General features: G+C 37.9%; 1 protein-coding gene across 3 annotated transcripts in view; it reads right to left on the bottom strand.

Annotated features, from left to right (window-relative positions):
- The window catches only part of LOC149213938 (uncharacterized), a 137338-nt gene that overhangs the window by 16319 nt on the left and 100848 nt on the right, over positions 1-20171 (bottom strand). For 2 of the 3 annotated variants that reach the window (XM_089392148.1, XM_089392151.1), the window contains 3 exons: positions 13180-13266; positions 12469-12562; positions 11168-12242 (listed from right to left, as the gene is read on the bottom strand). The exons of the other annotated variant lie outside the window; for it this stretch is intronic. In XM_089392148.1, the coding sequence (XP_089248274.1) occupies positions 11497-12242; positions 12469-12562; positions 13180-13266 (927 nt within the window). In that variant the 3' untranslated portion in view covers positions 11168-11496. Of the gene's footprint in view, positions 1-11167; positions 12243-12468; positions 12563-13179; positions 13267-20171 lie in introns of those variants that run through there. 3 annotated transcript variants of the gene reach the window in all.

The following is a 20171-nucleotide window of genomic DNA, read 5'->3' as shown; positions in this document are numbered from 1 at the left end:
ATAAGTAGACATCCGTTGTTATAGATGTGATATGTCAATTGACATGATCCCCAATGGACCATCCTGCAACTTGATACAAATTGCCAACCCTGAACCCATAAGAAAAAGCATCTTTGAAAATTTTATTTTTTAACACGTACCTCTCCATCGATGAATGCCACCCTGAAACTTTTGGCGTCCATTTCTGAGATGGACACCAGGTTCTTCTTGCAATTAGGTACATAAAAGAGATTCTTGTAATTGAATAGAGTTACCCTCATTCAATTGAGGGGTAACATTCCCTACACCCTTTCTGGGATAGGTGGCATCGGCTCTAAGTATAATCCCACGATTGTTTCCATCTCTACCAAATTAGGGAGTGCACCCATCTATTTGATGAAGTGCCTTGAAGCACTGCAATCTATAAGCCAGATTCCCAAAGAATCTGAAGGAGAGGGCCAATACAAGATAACACTTCTTTATCTTATCAGAAACAACATTTGATTCTTCATACCTGAGGTTCCTTGCTTTCTATGAAGAGTCGGTAATTTCCTTGATGACCTGCATTACCTGTCGTTCCTTTGATCATTGAAGATGTCCCTGGAATGATTGTTATCATCATCAAGTGATGTGTCCCTGCCATTCGGACACTCCTTCGCATAATGGCCGAACTAGTTATCTGCCTTGCCTTCCACCTTGAGATCCAGTCTTCCAATGAAGTGATCTTTAAGTAGGCCATATTCCGCTGCACCATTCTGATAATATTCTCTGCTTTGACTTCACCCTTGGTGAATTTGAAGAGGGATGAGGAATCCACTGATCCTTTTGTCCTTTCCCAACTATCTTCGGTGATTGCTCTTTCACTCTTGCTTGGGCATTGTCTTCACCTCACCTCTGATACCAAGTTAATTTTAGGTATGTTCTATGCTTAGAGCAATTTATTTCAATTTTCACAGTTAGCTCCATATCTTTTCCAGATTTGCAATCACATCAGGGTTAAAGTAAACTGCAGATAGAACATAAACATAAATCGTAGAAGACAAGCCAAGACAAGAGGACACAAGATGGGGCGCTAGCCAGGGACAAACCCAAATGTGGGGAAACCCTTGATCAATTCTTCTTATATGTTCTTCAATAGTTCAGCACAAAGAGAGAGAGAGAGAGATAGTACGTTTACAACAGAAGTCAACACTTTGACTTATCTAGATAAGAGCATAGATCATCTCTAAGAAGATGATACATGAGATCAATTGAAGACATGCTGCTTCAACTAATTCTCCAAAGTGACTCCTTCACCTATTGTTGTGCTGCATTTCGTCATCATGCTGCACCTCACCGCGTTGCACCATGTTGCACCCATCATCACTATGTTGCATCTCATCACGCTTCATTAATCATGACTGCACCAATCACTGTACTGCATTATGTGCCATTGCTACACCATGTTGCCATCCTGACCTATGTGTTGGCTGCACCTTGCTTGCTTGTTGTCCCTAGCATGCTTGTTGTCCTTAGCATGCTTGTTGTCCTTAGCATGCTTGTTGTTGCATGCTAGTTGTCCCTTGCATGCTAGCTGTAGCATTGCATGCTTGGTGTATTTACTGCTAAGTACCATACAATTGTCCCAATGTTAGTTAGTTGTCCCTTGCATGTTGTTCTCCTTCAAAGACAAATGCTCTGCATGTTCGGCAGTTCTGGTTGTTCCCGGTAGTTCTGGCTATTTCCGGCAGTCCCGGCTTTTCCGGTAGTTCCGACAGTGCCAGCATTTCCGGCTTTTCTAGCTTTTTCGGCAGTTCCGACTTTTCCGACAGCTCTGGCTTTTCCGGCTTTTCTGATAGTGCCGGATTTTCTGGCATTTCCGGCTTTTCCGGATTTTCCAGCTTTTCCGGCAGTTCTGTCTTTTCCAGCAGTTCCAGCTTTTCTGGTAATTCCAGCATTTCCAGCTTTTCGGGTAGTTCCGACTTTTCTGGCTTTTTTTGGCAGTTCCGGCTTTTCCGGCATTTCCGACAATTCAAGCTTTTCCAATAGTTCCGACTTTTCCCACAATTCCAGCGTTCTGCCCTCTAGATCAGGGCAACGTTATTCCTTAGGATCTCTCCTCCTACTAAAACCCAAAAACAAGTAGAGAAATGAAGATATCCCAAGTGTGTTGAAATGACTTGAAGACCACCTCTATTTATACTAAAACGTTGAGCACATGTGGGGTTTATTTGGTTGTTGGGATCTTGACGAATTGTCTTATAACGCAGATAAATTCATAACTCCATGAATACTTATCGGAATCGGATTGTCTTTACATCAATCCTACACCTCTCGATGAGAGGGATCCAAGAAAAATATCAGCTGCCATAAATAAGATGACCCACATGGAGTCTGGCCCTAGTTGCCAATTTTAACAAGATGACTGTCTCAGCCAATTTGTGCAGCTCCAGTGCTTTCCTATTTTGGATGATTGGCTTCAAGAAGCACATAAAGGAGAGACTGGAGATGCAGGCAGCCCAAAGGAGGATGACAGAGTTGTCAAAGATTCAAGAACTCCTGTTATTATTGCAACATACACTTGATAGGCTACATGTAAATCTGGATGCTCCGAAGATATGTAATGTTGGGAAATCTGTAAACCACTTGAAAAATCACAAGAACAAGGAGATTCAGAAGGCTAGGATCTTAATTGATACATGGAAGAAACGTGTGGATGCAGAAATGAAGAACAATGACACAGAAAGAAGAATAATTCTGCCAAAAGTATTATTACTAAGGTCGGCCCCTAAAACAAATTTAAACAAGTATTATAATTGATACTCAAGTTGGCTCCTCTTGAAAACATGTTGGGCCCCCCTCCTATAGACATGACAGTTCAATGTGGGCTTGAATAGTATAAATAAACAACATGTCTCCTCCATTTGGCCTTCAACTAATCGAAGGGAGAAGAAAAGTGAAGCTCGGGTTCTGCAAAAGGAGTTTATAGGTTCATATCTCATGAACCTGGTGGGAAAGTAAAGAAGAACAACAGACCTCAGACTGTGAAGTTTTGGAGCTGACTTAGACTACATCAAGACGCTGCCTGCAGTGACCTGTAGCTAATTCAGATTATGGTGATGTGAGCAATTTTGGACCTATGATTTCAACCTCCCTTCTGTAGAACTTCAGTCCTGTGAAAAGGGAATTTCAGATTGTATCCTGGAGTGTAGCAGCTTGTATTCAGGCTGTATCTCGGACTGTAGCATCTCATCTGTAACATTTCGGACCAAGGCAAGACTAGGATCTCGGACTGTGTACTTTGAAGTTTGAACATTTGTAGCAGATCTTTGGAGCAATCTTTAAGCTTTCTGAAACAGCTCTAGACCAAACCTTGAAATGGGGCTATAAAAGAAGATATTTTGAAGACATTCATGGACAAGACTTAAAGACATTTGTGAAGCAGTCTTGTAGACAAGCAATCTTGGAGACACTGGAGCAGTTTTTTTTGGAAGCCCTTTCTGAAGCAAAGTTTTTGGGAACTGCAGAACAACTCCTTGCGGGCACCCTTGAAGTCCTTTGGGGTAGTAATAAGGATTTTTGGAGCAGACTTTTAAGCGAACATAGAGCAAGCAAATTGTGTAGACCCTTTTGTAGCCTTTTGAAGCCCTGATAGAGTAGACTTTTGGAGCAAATTTGAACCAGACTTTGAAGTATGAAGGAGTGCCTCTTGGAGCAGACTTGAATCAGAACTTTTGGAACAGACTTGAAGCAGTCTTAAAGACATAATTAGAGCAGACCCTGGAGAACTTTTGGAACATTCTTTGAAGTATCATTTGAGTGATTGTTTAAGAATTCTTAGAGCAGTCTTTGAGTTCTTGGATCAGATCTGGAAGCTATCTTGGAGGTATCTTGATAAAGTTTTGGAACATATTGGAAGTGTTTGTGCAAGGCTGGAGCCTTGGACCCTGGATTTATATTTGAGGACTGGAGTCCTCATTCAAGGTTGGAGCCTTAAAAAGGTTGAAGATTTTATTTAAAGGTTGGAGCCTATGTTCGTAAAAGAGGATTGGAGTCCTCACTATTTTTAATAACAAAGTTATTTTTGTTCTACTTCTTGTGTTTTGGCTTATCTTGTAAAAAGATTTTTAACTAGCATGATATAACAATTGAAAAAAATGCTGGTTCACACACCCCCCCTCCCCCCAGTCTTTCCAACATTTCAGTCAGCCTTGACTAAGTCTATGTTGAAAATTTGGCAGCTCGGATGAATTTCGAAAAATAGAAAGTTTCAAGTATGACTTTCCAAAAATAGTGAATCACTTTGAATCAATTGGTAATCAAGTATTGTTGATGGAAAATCCGTTCTGATCATCAATCAATCCTAATAATTCAATTTCGACTTAATCATTAATATTATATTATTATTTTTATGATACTATTATATTATTATTAAAAAGAAATTCAAGTTACTCAATCATGACTCTCAATAATGTTCTATTACACTCATTATTGGCATGGCATATTCCTCTTACACATTAATGCTCTTACACTTTCTTACGCTCTCATTAAAGCATATCATGAAAGATTCCTCTTACGCACTCTTTAAAACATATGTTACACTCTCCTTCTTAATGGCATAACTTACTCAATCACGACTCTCAATAATGTTCACTTACACTCATTATTGGCATGGCATATTCCTCCTACACTCTCATTAATGCTCTTACACTTTCTTACGCTCTCATTAAAGCATATCATGAAAGATTCCTCTTACACACTCTTTAATGCATATGTTACCCTCTCCTTCTTGGTGGCACAACTTACAAAGGCATGCATACCTTCTTAATGGCATGAGTTACATTTCCCAAATGGGCATATGTTACTCTCCCTCTTGGCGTGTGGGTTACTCATTTATGGCATGGATTCGTTGCTCCTCTTATGTATATGTGCCTCATTATTTCTCCCCTCACTACTTGTGCATTAGGAAAAAAGAATTCGAACTTGAGAGAGAGTTGAAGAGAGTTCAAGAAGATTGTGAGAGAGACACGTGCATCAGGAAAAAAGAATTCGAACTTGAGAGAATTGGAGAGAGTTGAACAAGATTGTGAGAGAGACACTTGGAGAGTAAGAGCAAAACTTGATGAGTCAAAGTTGATTCAGTGTTTCAGTTTTGATTAAGTTGAAGGGAAGGTTGATTCAGTGTTTGCATTTGTTGTTGTTGTTGATTTCTGAAAGCATCGGATGTGCTCTAACTCTCAAAAATTGCAAGGAGGCTAAGACACATGCATTCTCCAATACCCAGAAATCGTTTTGGGAAATTCCACCTGGACACAGTTTTATTAAAATAATTAATTATTTTTAATTGGTCCCTAAGTCTAAACTTAGGAAATTAAAAAAATTAATGAGTATTAATCTAAAATGTGAGTGTAACTTCTAGAAGAAGGCAGAGATCAATTCAATATGATCCTAGCCATTGATTAGAATCTAATCTAGGTCGTTGATTGATCAACGAGAGGATTATAAGAAAAGGCTTGATGGGCACTTGGAGAACACACACTGAGAGAGTTCAAAAGATCGAATTTCTGAAGCAGAGCAGCTTTCGGAGAGAGATTCGAAGTGAGCTTTTGCAGTGAGGGGCAAGGATAGTATCTGAAGGGAAATCTTTCCCAGTCAAAGGATACTCAGCAGAGAAGGCAGAGGGAGATCCAACAGTGGCAGCGCTGAGCCAGAGGGGTTGACGCAAAGCCACGCAGAGGTAGCGCAGAAGCCAAGAGGGAGTTCGAAATTTGCAGAGGGAATTCGAGCTTCAGTAGCTAGGAGTCGGGGTCTGGGACCAGGAGTCAAAAATCGAATCATCTGGGCAGCAAATCGACAAGCCAAAGGATTGACGTTGTCCCCAGTGAGCTTGACGTTGGGCTGACGTAGACACAATGCAGAAAAGTCAAGGGCAATCTTTATGGCGCTGGATCAGCCAGGATTTCCAGTGATAGTGTGGGGTAATCTCACAAATCTCTCTATCATGTTTATTCTCTGTAACTGGAATGTCGGGAAGGCTTCCAGAGATGTATTCAGATTTTCTTATTGCATAATAATAACACCCTCAGATCTGTTGCACCGGTTTTCCCACATTGGGTTTTTCTGGGGACATTTGTCAAAAACTAACGGCGTTATTGTGTTCTATTTTCTTTCTTGCTCAGTCTCTTGTTTCCGTATATAAATAAATTAAGTGAAGGTTACAGTGTATGTATTTCAATATTTGTTGTAGGAAACTGCAAATAACTTGTTCATGTAAATCTAACAAGTAGGAGAAATATCATCAGTTGTTGTAGTAGGGATTCCAATTTAGGAATTTTTACAGTTGCTACCAATGATCTTCATGGTACAGCTTGTTTAGAATTGGGTCAACTTATTCATTCTCTTGATCTCTCATTGTACTTTGTCTCTTTGTTGAACAATTGATTTCTGACAGAAGAAAAATCTGGTTGGGTTTTCCCCTGGTCAATGGACCTAAATTCTTTGTCTCATTTTGGTCTTGGCTATCCTCTATTGTGCATTTGATTTATGTTTTATTTACAATTGCTTATCTTATATTGCAGCAGTTTTGTAATAAGTGATTGTTACAACATAGAACATCATAATTTCAACAATCTAGACTCTATACCCCATAAGATTTTATTCATTAATTGTATTTAAATTTTAAACTCTCACCTTCCATTTGTGAAAATTGTCATCACTGAAATAGATATTTTCATTTTTACGAAGCAAAGAATGTGTACAATCTTGTCATAAATAGCTACTTATGCTTATAAGACTTGAGGGTTAGTTTAATTGGTCAAGTCTATTGAAAATTTGGGTAGCTATGGTCAGTGTTTTTCATTGGCAAGCAATGGAGATAATTCATATTTTTGGGTTTGACCAAGTCAACCTCATGATATTCAAGTCAGCGCCACATCTGTGAAACGGCACCTCCTAAAACTCATATAAATAGATATTCATTGAACCTCATTTGGACACACATCACATCATCACATCTGATCTGAAATAGCAAAAGAGTGAGTTCACACGTGCGAATAAATCTGAAGGAGAATCTTATTTGCATTGACCAGCATTTCTTCTTTGTTTGACTTTTGCTGACTTGGGCAATTGAGGATCTATTTCACTGTCTTGGAGGGCCGAAGATTGCAAAGATAAGTTGACGTTTTTACTGAGGTTTCGTCGCTCTTCTGGCTCGTTGACTAGAGTTGAACACATGCTTTGATTGAGCCCTTGACTGTAGGTTTGACTGGTTCATTGACTATAATTTCTGAGGCATTTCAGCACCAAATTTTGGCACATCGAATCAACTACCTCAAGCCAAAATTCAGCCCTTTGTTGCAAACTATAATCTTTGACCAATGTTGGCTTTTCTCTCTCCTAGTTGACTGGTTTTGACTTGGATATTGTTGAGGTCAGATTCGAAATTTTTGTTGGAATATTTTGATGAACTATCGATGAACAGAATTTCTCTCTCATAAGGAAAGATTGGTAGGGTTCCCCTTGTGGATTTTGCCTGGCTTGAAGCCTAATTTCTAGTGTCTCTTGTCTCTTGTTTTATTGTTCATTGCGATCTCTAATACTTGATTCAAGGCCTTCTAGTGCAGAGTTCAGAGTTCCATCCCAATAAATGAAATTTTACATATTATAACAACTTCGCTTATTGTCTTAATGAGTTTGACAATAATTCTGGGAACTAAATGTTTAAAATATAATGATAGTTAAAGATTTGAATAGTATAATGTTTCACTAGGCAACTATTTGTTGGTTTTCAATGTATGTCTTCAACCCAGCATTCAACAAAAATGGAGAAAATAAAACACTAAATTGATCAAGAGTTTATGTGACAGTTTAACAATTACAAAGCACGCAAAACAGTAACTTTAAGTTTTAAATCAAAAACAAATATGAATATCATGGTAAGCATGCTCAAGTAAAATGAAATAAATTTGAAAATTTTCAATAAAAATGGAAAAAATAATACACTAAAAAGGATCACGATTTTATGTGACAGTTTAACAATTACAAAGCAAGTAGAACAAAACTTTAAATTTTAAATCAAAAACAAATATGAATATCATGGTGAGCATGCTCAAGTAAAATGAAATAAATTTGAAAATTTCACTAAATTATGATTGTGTTTTCAATAAATTCTAGTAATATAGTCTTGGGTGATGAATTTTTTGTATTTTCATATTAGTTTTCAAAACTAGGTACTTAAATATATAATGATTTATAAACATACTTATAATGCTTATATTTTAAAAATTATATTTCACTAGGAAACAAATTATATTTTAAAAATGATATTTCACTAGGAAACAATTTGTTGGCATTCAATAACTATATGTGAATGTAGTTATAACTAATTATGAATTGATATAAACAATTAAATGTAACATAGCCCTCAACCAAGCATTTAATTAAAAATGCTAAAAATCCATGCTCCAACAAATAAGTCCTTTGAATTACAAATATTAGATCATGAGGTTGGGTCTCAATAAAATTTATATTATAATCTCCAACAAATATGAATTAATTAAAATAACTCACTTTGCAAATTAAAAAAACAAAAATAACATACCATATAAATTGTCACAAAAAATAATCAAGAATCCTCAACCAAGCATTTAATTAAAAATGCTAAAAACCATGCTCCAACAAATAAGTCCTTTGAATTACAAATATTAGTTCATGAGGTTGGGTCTCAATAAAATTTATATTATAATCCCCAACAAATATGAATTAATTAAAATAACTCACTTTGCAAATTAAAAAAACAAAAATAACATATCATATAAATTGTCACAAAAAATAATCAAGAATACACGAGACAATTCCCAACCATTATAAAAGTAGTCTATTTCAAAGTTTTACATGAAAACAAAAATATAAATTAATTAAAACCAAATTAGTAATTTAAAAAAAATAATAATTTAAAAATTATATTTCACTTGGAAACAATTTGTTAGCCTTCAATAGTGTATCTGAATATAGTTATATTTAATTATGAATTGAATTAATTTAAAATATATTTCAATGGGAAACAATTTCTGGCACTCAATAGCTATATATGAATGTAGTTATAACTAATTATGAATTGATATAAACAATTAAATGTAACATAGCTTTCAACCAAGCATTTAATTAAAAATGATAAAAATGTTGGCACTCAATAACTATATGTGAATGTGTTATAACTCATTATGAATTGATATAAACAATTATATGTAACATAGCCTTCAACCAACCATTTAATTAAAAATGATAAAAAAAACTATATGTGAATGTAGTTATAACTAATTATGAATTGATATAAACAATTAAATGTAACATAGCCTTCAACCAAGCATTTAATTAAAAATGATAGAAAAAAAAACCATACATTTAATTAAAAATGATAAAAATATTGACATTCGATAACTATATGTGAATGTAGTTATAACTGATTATGAATTGATATAAACAATTAAATGTAACATAGCCTTCAACCAAGCATTTAATCAAAAATTATAAAAAAGACCATGCTCCAGCAAATAAGTCCTAAGTCCTTTGATCTACAAATATTAAGTCACAAATAAATCCTAAGTCCTTCAATTTACAAATATTCAGTCACGAGGTCAGGTCTCAAGAAAATTTATATTATAATTCTCAACAAATAACGATTAATTAAAATAACCACTTTGCAATTAAAAAAAAAACTATTTAGAATATAAATTTTTCCAAAAAAATAATAAAAAGTATGATACCATGGAATATAAATTGTCCGAAAAAATTAATCAAGACTCAAGAATACAAGACAAATCCCAACCATTATGTTTTATTTATCTACTTCAAAATAAGATATCATAATGGAATATAAATGGTATACACACGCACACAGCAATCTAATTCAAAGTTTTACATTAAAACAAAAATACAAATTAAGTAAAACAAAATTAATAATTCTAAATAAAGAAAAAAATTTAAGAATTAATTAAAACCAATCTAAAAATTTTAGATAAATAAAATTAATAATTCTAAATAAAGAAAAAAATAAGAATTAATTAAAACCAAAGTAATAATTTGATTTCATAATGAATACGAACTCTATTTGATGTAATCTAAAATTTAAGATTTATATTACAATCAAGTAGAAAAATTATATACGCTTAGAATAGTCCCCACTTGAAAATCTTTGGAGATTTATGTGATATGGAATTTAAAGAACCCAACATTATTTAATTAAAAGACTATTTTGGAGATTTATGTGATATGGAATTTAAAGAACCCAACATTATTTAATTTAAAGACTATTTTGGAGATTTATGTGATATGGAATTTAAAGAACCCAATATTATTTAATTTAAAGACTATTTTGGAGATTTATGTGACGTGGAATTTAAAGAATCAGTCCGGTAATGTGTAACATGCGGTTGGTTACTTTCGAAAATTGGAATGTCGAAGAACCAGTCCAGCTCATCTCTTTTCAACCATTAAATCCTTTATAGTGTCGCTGTTCCCCAATGCTTAACAACTTAGAATTCGAATACATCAAATGTCTAAAATCGGTTTGGTGTTTGTTCATTGAGCTGCATTATACTTGATCCAAAGCTTTCTAGTGCAGAGTTCAGACTTCCTTCTTGCACAAATGAAGCAATCTTCACAAATATAATATAAGTCTTCACAAATATAATATAACTCCTTGAACATTCAACTATTATACATTAACTGCTCATATGCGTTATCTACAGACACTCATTTGCTACACATCCCAAAATGACGCTTTTATGTGACAAGAAATAAATAGTAAACATCCCTAAATTCAACAACAACACGTTCGACCTCAATCCACTCATATTGTCCAAATATTCCCTCCACCGCCTACATCAAACACAACTCAAATTTTGCTTTGCCGAGTGAAAATCGAGTAGAGCCCAATAACATCAATGCCATAAAAGGCTGCCGCTAGACAGTGCACATCAGATTGAATGAAGCCAGCGATCATGTAGTAAATCCCTACTTTCCAGTAATAAAGCCTTTAAATTCACGATCATATGGTATGACACCCTTCTAAATTTTAATGGATATACGCCATTCTTGGCAATCTTACAGTGTGCTCATATTTTGCATTGTTTAACACTTGATATAGATGGCGCCTTCCATATATACATTTCATTAAAAGCCAATCTATGAGATTTTATAGTGCATATGCTAGTCGTCAAAATTAACATTTTTGTTACAGGTCAAATAAACAATGGTCCTTACATAATCAGGGTAACTCCACTTCTCTGAAACTCAGTAGATTAACCAAGCCATTGAACTGACAAGAAAATTTTCTACCCAATAAAAGACCATGAGTGAATTGAATTTTAGTATAAGAAATCTCTCTTGGACAGACAATGGCCCAACTGCGCATGCTTAAAATTCATAGATATGGTAAGAGTCATGTGAGGAAACATTTAGTGTGGAACAGCTAGATATCCACTAATTTTGTAACTGGAGTAATCCCCCTTTGCCATTACGGGTGACAATTAAAAGATATTAACCAGAAGCACCAGGCGGAGCACCTGATGGAGGAGGTGGGGCAGCAGGTGCACCTGGGGCACTCGGTGGGGGAGGCCGTGCCCCAGGAGCATTGGGTGGTGGTGGAGGCCGTGCGACTGGAGCATTTGGTGGAGGAGCAGGCGGAGCACTAGGCGGGGGCCCAGGAGTTGCAGTTGGACCTGAAGAGCTAGGCAGTGGTCGTGGTGGTGGAGGTGGCATCCCTGCACGTGGTGGTGGTGGAGGCATACCTTGAGGCTGCATTGACATTTGTGGTGGTGGTGGTGGCCTTACACCTCCTTGGGGTGGTGGTGGTCCCCTTGCCCAGCCAGGAGGAGGCCCCATACCCAAAGGAGGAGGTGGCCTTCCAGGAAAGCCTTGTGGTGGTGGTGGCGGCATGTTGGGTGGAGGTGGTCTTGGTGGTGGTCTGAACTGCTGCTGATGAGGTATACCCCCTGGTGGAGGCATTCCTTGTCCCTGCTGTGGGGGTTGATTCGACCATGGTGGAGGTGGCCTAGATGCATGCATTGGTGGTGGAAATGAGCCACCCTGTGGTTGCGGAGGCTGAGAGGGAGGCATTTGTCCATGTTGCAGAGGGCCATTTCCGAAAGGTGGTGGTGGGATTGGAGGATGCATATTACCATTTGCGTGTTGAGGGCCACTTGGAAGTGTTGGTGGCCCACTTGCAAACAATGTATGTGGTCTGTTCTTCTGAGTACCAGGATTGCTTGCAGCAAGCATTCGTTCTGCATCATAAAAATATGTTTTCAATAAGATAATGTCTGCAGTTAAAATAGAATGAACTCCATCCGGAGAGGCATTTCAATGTAGTAAAAAAATAAAAAATAAAATTACTCCAACCATCGATGCAATGGCAATTTGTAATAAGTTGCTTCTCACTCCTAATGGACATGAAAAGAATCCCCAACAACGGAAATAGAAACAACTAAACAGAAGGACGGGTGTCATCACCTGCAGGAGTTCCATGACGTTCTCCTTTTGTATCTTTTTTATATGCATATGATACCGTAATTTGACGATTGCAAAGATATTGACCATTCATTGCCTGCAAAATACTACAGGGTCACAGTTATCAAAACTAACAGTCATCACAATTAAAAATAACACTAGTCAGTTCTAGTACAATAGATGGAGTTTTGTCATCAAAACGTCAGCAATTCAACAATGTGGTAAGCCTACAGACACTCGGATCCCAAAAGCTGTATGCATGATGGGCAAGATCTGTAATGAAGGGCTATGACCTGGATTAAAAAGAGCACTTTATGCTGATATTACACCAGATCAAAGGCATGTAAATATCCACGTTTCAAAAGTAATATAAGTCATGTTCCTGTTCAAAAAAATAGATGGGATTCTGTTGTCTCTACCCTGAGTCTATGATATAAGCTGGTAACTAATATTCATTTATCTAGATCTAAATTTGAGAAATCATCCGAAGGTTATTCTCAGGTTAATTAACTGACAGGAGCTTTTCTTTCATCATAAAATAAAATATAAAGAGAGAGAAAGAGACCCAACCACACCGTCGTTTATCAAAAAGGCAGTTGTAGCCCCATCTTAATAACTACAAATTATGGTGCATTTATGTTGCCATAAATTCAATGAATTATATCTCTGACAAAGAGCAGCTTCAAATAATGCAGTTGGAATGAAACAAAATACCTCAATAGCAGCATCAGATGTCTCAAAAGAATCATAACTGACAAAGCCAAAACCTCGTGAATTCCCAGTATCAGGATCTCTCATGATCTGCAGTAAAAATGGATAGAATTATTAAATGCAATAGTAAGACCTCATAAATTCTTTCTTCACAGACAGACAGCTAGATAAATAGATTTTACTAATGCCCAGTTTTGAGAAGAATAAGCCAACGCCTCAGAGAGATACGCCATAACAAATCAGCCGTACAGGCCCTGTGAGATAAGGATATAGTATCCCACTTTAATCTAGAAAATTTAGTTAAAGAGGTTGGTGAGAGATGAAGAAAATGGAATTTTTGTAGATCAAGCTTTTGACAATCCAGCCTGTTAGAAGACATTAAAAGTGGAAACATCGAGGAAAAAATACAACATTCGACGTGGACCAAGCATCCTCTAATTATATCTGATTGGAATAACTGAAACATGGAATAAATTAGGAATGCAAAAGTCTAAAACAGGTCGTTAGGGCCAACAACCCTCCTTAACTTGCTGACAAGGTGAAGATCCTGTTTCACCTTCTGTGCAAACAGTTATAGCTGAGTAACTCAAAAATATACTTCAAAGTTTCCATGATACAGCAAAAATCTCGGCAGTAGTACCTTTGTACTCGGAGGCAGATATTCCAGCTGAAACCCCGGATAAACACTCCGGCAGCTACACAGCTCCAATCTGCCCGACGAAACCCAACCGTCAGCCTCTCTCTGGCCCAACGTTAGCCCAACATCACCCTGGCTTGGCCTGCATCAGCCTCTGGAGGCACTACGTGAGTCTTCTGGCCCTCTGCATCAACTACGCTGGCACTCTAAAGCACTGCACAGCTCCTGGCTGCCTCTGCGTGAACCCTTGGCTACTTCTGCGTCCCTCTCCCTGGCTACTGCGTTGTTCCTCCCGGTGCTATCTCTGCCTCTCTGCATCTGTATTCACTACCCCTCAACTGCAACTCCTGATCACTCTCTCAACTTTCTCAGCAAACCCAGCCCCAGAAAGTCGAAATCTTGATCTTTTGGTGTGTTCTCCAAGTGACCCTCAAGCCTCCTCTTATACTTTTCTCGTTGACACATCAACGGCTAAGATTAGATCTGACTTGATCCAATGACTTTTGGACCATTCTAACACAGTTTTATATTAATTCACATTAATATTTTAATTTCCCTAAGTTAAGACTTAGGGACTCCATTAAAATTATTAATTATTTTAATATCTCCCAAACTGTTTAGAATCTGCCCAAACCCTTCCTGGGTATTGGAGATCTCATGTGCCTTATCCTCTCCACCAATTTTCGTGGCTAGAGCACATTCGATGCTACCCCAAATCAACAGCATGCACAGCCGAAAATAAATCAAAAGACAAACACATCAACCATAGAACACAAGATATACCCAAGACCACCACACTTACATGACTATCCCCTCAACCCAAGCATCCTTAAGTGAAGACAAGCCTCCATGCTAGTAAACAAGTGTGTCCATGCCATCTAGCACTCAACCCTCCCCTCCAAGATGCCCAACACTCCTCCAAAGTAAGGCATCATCCAAGCGAGCAACCAAACTCCATATGTCAGCTACATGAAGAAGTCATCAAGCTCCATAGATCTCCAAAACACCAAGGAAGAATGCCACATGAACATCCATACAAGGTCTAGCAATCAATAATCAAGTCAACTCCACAATGTTTATCAATCACAAAACAACCAAGGGCCATCCATGCACATTGTGCACCTCGCATTGCATGAAGCATCTCTATGCATGGTGTTCACTGTAGACACATCCCAAAGGTTTGTTGCAAGCTAAGAATGTGCCATGTGATATGCTAATTGGATTTCTAAAGTGGTAGGGGTGATATCGTATTGACACATGGCAATGATGTGGCAAAAGTGATAACATGGCACTATGACTCGCAAATATGTGGTAGGCACTCTAGCTAACATTGTATGTAGTAATAAGTGTCAATGGCACTAACTATGCAACAAGGTATCAACTTCTGACCACGTGGTAGCTAAGGTGATGCTCTATGGTTGGGTCTACATAGCATGAGCACTGCATGTTTTTGGCGAGGGGCAAAGGGAATGCCCATTTCAAAAGAGTTGAGCTCCCTAAGAAGGCCCACATGGGTCCTTTGACCAAAAAAGGGGCCACTGAAAAGGGGCTCATAGCAAGAAGAGCTTGCAAACCTTAGCAAAGAACCAAACCAAGGACTTGGGGCCAATGAAAGGTATGGAGCTTAGCCTCCCTTAAAATTTCAACCTGCAAGCACAACATGCCACACAAAATATTGTTCCAAGCCAAAACAATGCCAAAAAAGAAAAAGGAAGAAAAAAAAAACTCAAAAAAATGAAACAGACTTGGCCTTCTTTCTAATTGTTCTTTATTTGCTAAGAACACTCAAAGCACAAAGAGAAGAGAATATGCAAATCAGTGAGTGCCACAAAGCTGGAATAAATTACAAATAACTCAGAACAAAGAGGCAAAAAACTTTATAAACAAAGTATTTCACTCATTTGTCCATCATTGAAGAAAAAAGAGCATATCTTGAACAAACATGTGCCTTTTCAAATGAAACAAAAGACATTTCTAGTTAGAAACAATGTTCCGAAAGCAATGGAATGGTCCATCTAACCCTTATATGCTCAAAAACTGCAGAAAGAAAACTACTCTTTGTCCATGCAAGACAACCACCAAGTCCAATCAATCTTTCATCAAATGATCCTCCATGCTATCTAAATAGACACCATGGGGCAATATAGGGTTGAAGCCATAGATCAAGTGTAAATAATATAAAGGAGATGTTGAATCATTGTCACTCATGTATAACATTATCATGAACACTGGATTATTAAAGTAAAAGGTACAATATGGAAACACACTAAAAGCACAATAGAACAAGTTGTACTTAAATTAACTCCCAACATATTATGCATTGAGACATTGCATTACTCAATATTCTCTCTTATTATCTGTGTACCTTTGTCTATGTTGTGTAAATTTCATATAGTATAAGCACCACAATGAGTGAGTCACTGAGTGAAGGCCTAGGGGCTGCATTAATTAGAGACAAACAGAGGGGATTTCTTGCACATAAATCCAAAATTGAGGGTAAGCTGACCCAAAATTAATAGTTACAAGCCAACTTGAGGTATTTTGTATTTATTTAGAAATTGAAGTTAACTTTCATACATCGAAGCATATATATATAAATGCAATTTGTATCCAAATATATGACGAAAACTTTTCAAGTTCCAGACAATTCAAACAAGGGACTTCAGACATATTTTCAGCTCTTCTCATCCAAATGCAAGTTAAAATCAATATTTCATATGGGCTGCGCACTGCTAGAAGAAAGGGTAACACATACCTACATAAAGATGCCTTTTTGAATTTTCCTTTATATTATAGTTTAGATAAATGGATATCACTAACTTTATAAAATGTATGATAGAATTTCCCATTCCCTTTGAAATTTTAGGTAAAAATTTGCAACTAAGGCCACTCACACTGAATTTTAAACCCATTACTGACAAACAACCTGTACAAATATTTGTCAAAATGTCAAGATACTGTTCTGACATAACTACCAAACATAATAATAACACAATATCCAAAGCACTGTTTTACAAAACGGCCGAATCGACTCCGACTCGGCCGAGTCAAAGGCCTGGGGAGTGACTCGGCGAGCTAACCGGTCCGGTTGACCGAGTCACATATGACTCGGCCGAGTCATCCAATGACTCGGCCGAGTCATATGTGACTCGGTCAACCCGGCCGGGTCCATTATGACTCGGCCGAGTCACTATTGGGATGGCTGGGCAGCGTAAATGATAAAAAAAATTCACTTTTTTGGTAATTTTTGACAAAGTTAAATGCAGTTTATGGATTCCAAAGGGTAATAGTAATTTGTTAAATGCTTTTGGGGTCCATTTCCCCCTCCCAAACCCTATTTAAGACACCCAAATGCTCTCATTCACTCACAACAGTCTTATGCATTTGAGTGAGAGTCTTCTTTGAGAATTAGTGAGCAGTTCTTGAGCTTGTTTTGGAGCAGCAGTGAGGAGTCTTGGAGGAGCATTGTAGCTGGAGTGAGGAGCTTCTTGGGCAGCCATTTGGAGCAGCATTGAGGAGCTGATTCTTGGAGCAAGCTTGAGGAGGCAGTTTGTGCCTGGAGGTATTTTTTTCCACCTCTATAAATCTGTTTTTGCTTAGTAAATTTTAGGTGCATATCAAGAAAGCTTAGAGAGTGTTTTTTGTCAAATAAATGAACATTGAATCAATTTTTTCTTTCTTTTCATTTTCAGATTATTTTCCTAGTCAAAAAATGGCACCTAGAGCAAAAGATCCTGCTTGGGCATATGTTGAAATGGTTGATAGTCAGATGCATTGCAAGTTTTGCCATAGGAAAATTAAGGAAGGTCCTGGGGGCATTAATAGGCTGAAACAACACTTGGCAGGGATTAGAGGCCAAATTACCCCATGTACCTCATCAGAAATTGAGGAGATTAGAAAGAATTTGTTGGCCAGCTTTGAGAAATTTAAAGAAGATAAGGCTAGGCAAAAAGAGATACAGGCTGAAATTGGGAGGAAGAGGGAGATACAAAAAATGATGGCTACCAACCCCCACTATGATTTTGAGGGTTCTTCCTCTATCCCTCAAACTGAAGCATCCAACCCTTTCTGTTATGTTCCTCCCTCTTTTGGTTCTGTTCAAGATAAGGGAAAGGGTAGAATGAATTTGACAAAGGGTGATGTGACTATCAAAAGTTATTTCACTCCCTCCCCTCCATCAAATGCACATGGTCCTGAAGTTAGTAAAGATCAAATTCAGCCCACTTTAGATAACCATTGGAAGAAAGAATTGAGGGATACTGCTTGTGACTACATAGCTAGATGGTGGTATGATGCTGATATCCCCTTTAATGCTGCTCGTTCACCATATTATGAGCCTATGTTTGATGCCATACATGCTGCTGGAAAAGGCTTCAAAGGCCCTACTATGCAAGAGCTAAGGGGGTTTCGTTTGCAGAAAGAAATTCAATCCATTAATGAGTATTTGCAAGAGTTCAGGGACTCATGGGCAAGAACAGGGTGTACCATCATGTCAGATGGATGGACTGATCAAAGAAACCGTACCATCATAAACTTTCTTGTCTTCTGCCCACAGGGAACCATGTTTTTAAAATCAGTTGATGCATCTGATAAGGTAAAAGATGGCCACTTGTTGTTTCAGCTATTGGATCAGGTTATTGAGGAGGTGGGGGTGGCTAATGTTGTTCAAATCATCACAGATAATGCCTCTAACTATGTTCTTGCTGGTAAACTGTTAGAGGAAAAACACAAGACCATCTTTTGGACCCCATGCGCTGCACATTGCATAGACCTCATGCTTGAGGATATTGGAAAATTAGATTGGGTCAGAAACACTGTAGATCATGCCAAAAGCATAACAAAATTTATCTACAATCATACACTGGTTTTGAGTCTCATGAGGAAACACACTGGAGGCAAGGATATTATTAGGCCTGCCATCACTAGATTTGCTACACATTTTTTGACATTGCAATCTATGCTTTCCCAACATAGAAACTTGCAAAAGATGTTTTCCAGTGATGAATGGAATCAAAGCAATTGGTCTAACAAACCAGAAGGCAAAGAATTGAAAAGGAAAGTCCATGAAGAAACTTTTTGGAGAAAGGCAGCAGAGATTGTGAAGCTTGCTGAGCCACTAATTAAGGTGTTGCGGTTGGTGGATGGGGAAAGGTTGGCTATGGGCTTCATTTATGAGGCTATGGATCAAGCAAAGGAGCAAATAAAGACAGCATACAAGGATAGAGTGGCAAAGTATGGGCCCATTTGGGCAATCATTGATGAAATATGGAACAATCAACTCCATCGCCCTATACATGCAGCTGGGTATTTTTTGAACCCACTGTATCATTATAAAGCTAAGGAGTTAGGAGCTTTGAGGGGGGAGGTCAGAGATGGACTGGTTGATTGCATTGAACGCATGATCCCATCGGAGTCTGATCAGCTGGAGATACATCAACAGGTCACATCCTTCAGCAATGCAACAGGTACCTTTGGGAAGAACCTAGCAAAGATTGCAAGAGAAGCAGATGAGCCAGGTAAACAAAAATTTCAATTTTCAATTTCTTAATGGTTTTACAGTTTTACTTTTTTTATTAAAGTTTGTTAAATCATTTATAATTTGAAAGTTAGATATAATTTGTAATTTTGTTGAGCTTCAGCCTTCATCTAACTCATAATTCATTACACTCCTATGTTTTTTGCAGCACAATGGTGGGAGGCCTTTGGTGGCCAGTGCCCTCAATTGCAAAGGTTTGCAATTCGTATTTTGAGTCAAACTTGCAGTGCATCTGGGTGTGAGCGCAATTGGTCTGTCTTTGAGAGGATTCACACAAAGAAGAGAAACCGTTTGGATCAAAAACGGTTGAATGATCTAGTTTTTGTCCAATACAACCTTCGGCTCAGACGAAACCAATTGCTGAACAAAAGACCTGATTCAGATCCCATTGTGTTGGAAGACATTGATCCAACATCAGATTGGGTAGTGGAGAGTCGTCCACCAGAGTTTGATCCTGATGAGGATCTTGATGAACTTGAACATGTTGTTCAAATTCAGCGGGTTCAGTTGGATGCAGATCCCAATCCACCAGCCTCAGCCTCACAGCCAGCAAGGACTCCACTTGTAGGTGCTTCCTCTGCTCAGCCACGACAAAAGCGCAGCCGCATATCTACTCTATCTCAGCTTGCATCTGCTGCACAGCTTGCTAGTGGTACTGGTACCACTTCTACAGTTGCAGTTGGAGACGATGATGATGATGAGGAGCCATGGGGCCCCTTGTCTGACTCTGATGATGATGATCCAGAGATTGGTCGAGATGATCTTGGCTCCTCTAGCAGTAGCTACTAGCCAGTAGAACTAGTATTGCAATCTGGTCACCAT

The sequence above is a fragment of the Pinus tabuliformis genome, chromosome 1_1 (assembly GCF_031772625.1).
Source record: "Pinus tabuliformis cultivar Carrire ecotype Pingquan chromosome 1_1, CPIR1, whole genome shotgun sequence".
Taxonomy (NCBI): Eukaryota; Viridiplantae; Streptophyta; class Pinopsida; order Pinales; family Pinaceae; genus Pinus; species Pinus tabuliformis.
This window is presented reverse-complemented; position numbering and strand designations above follow the sequence as displayed.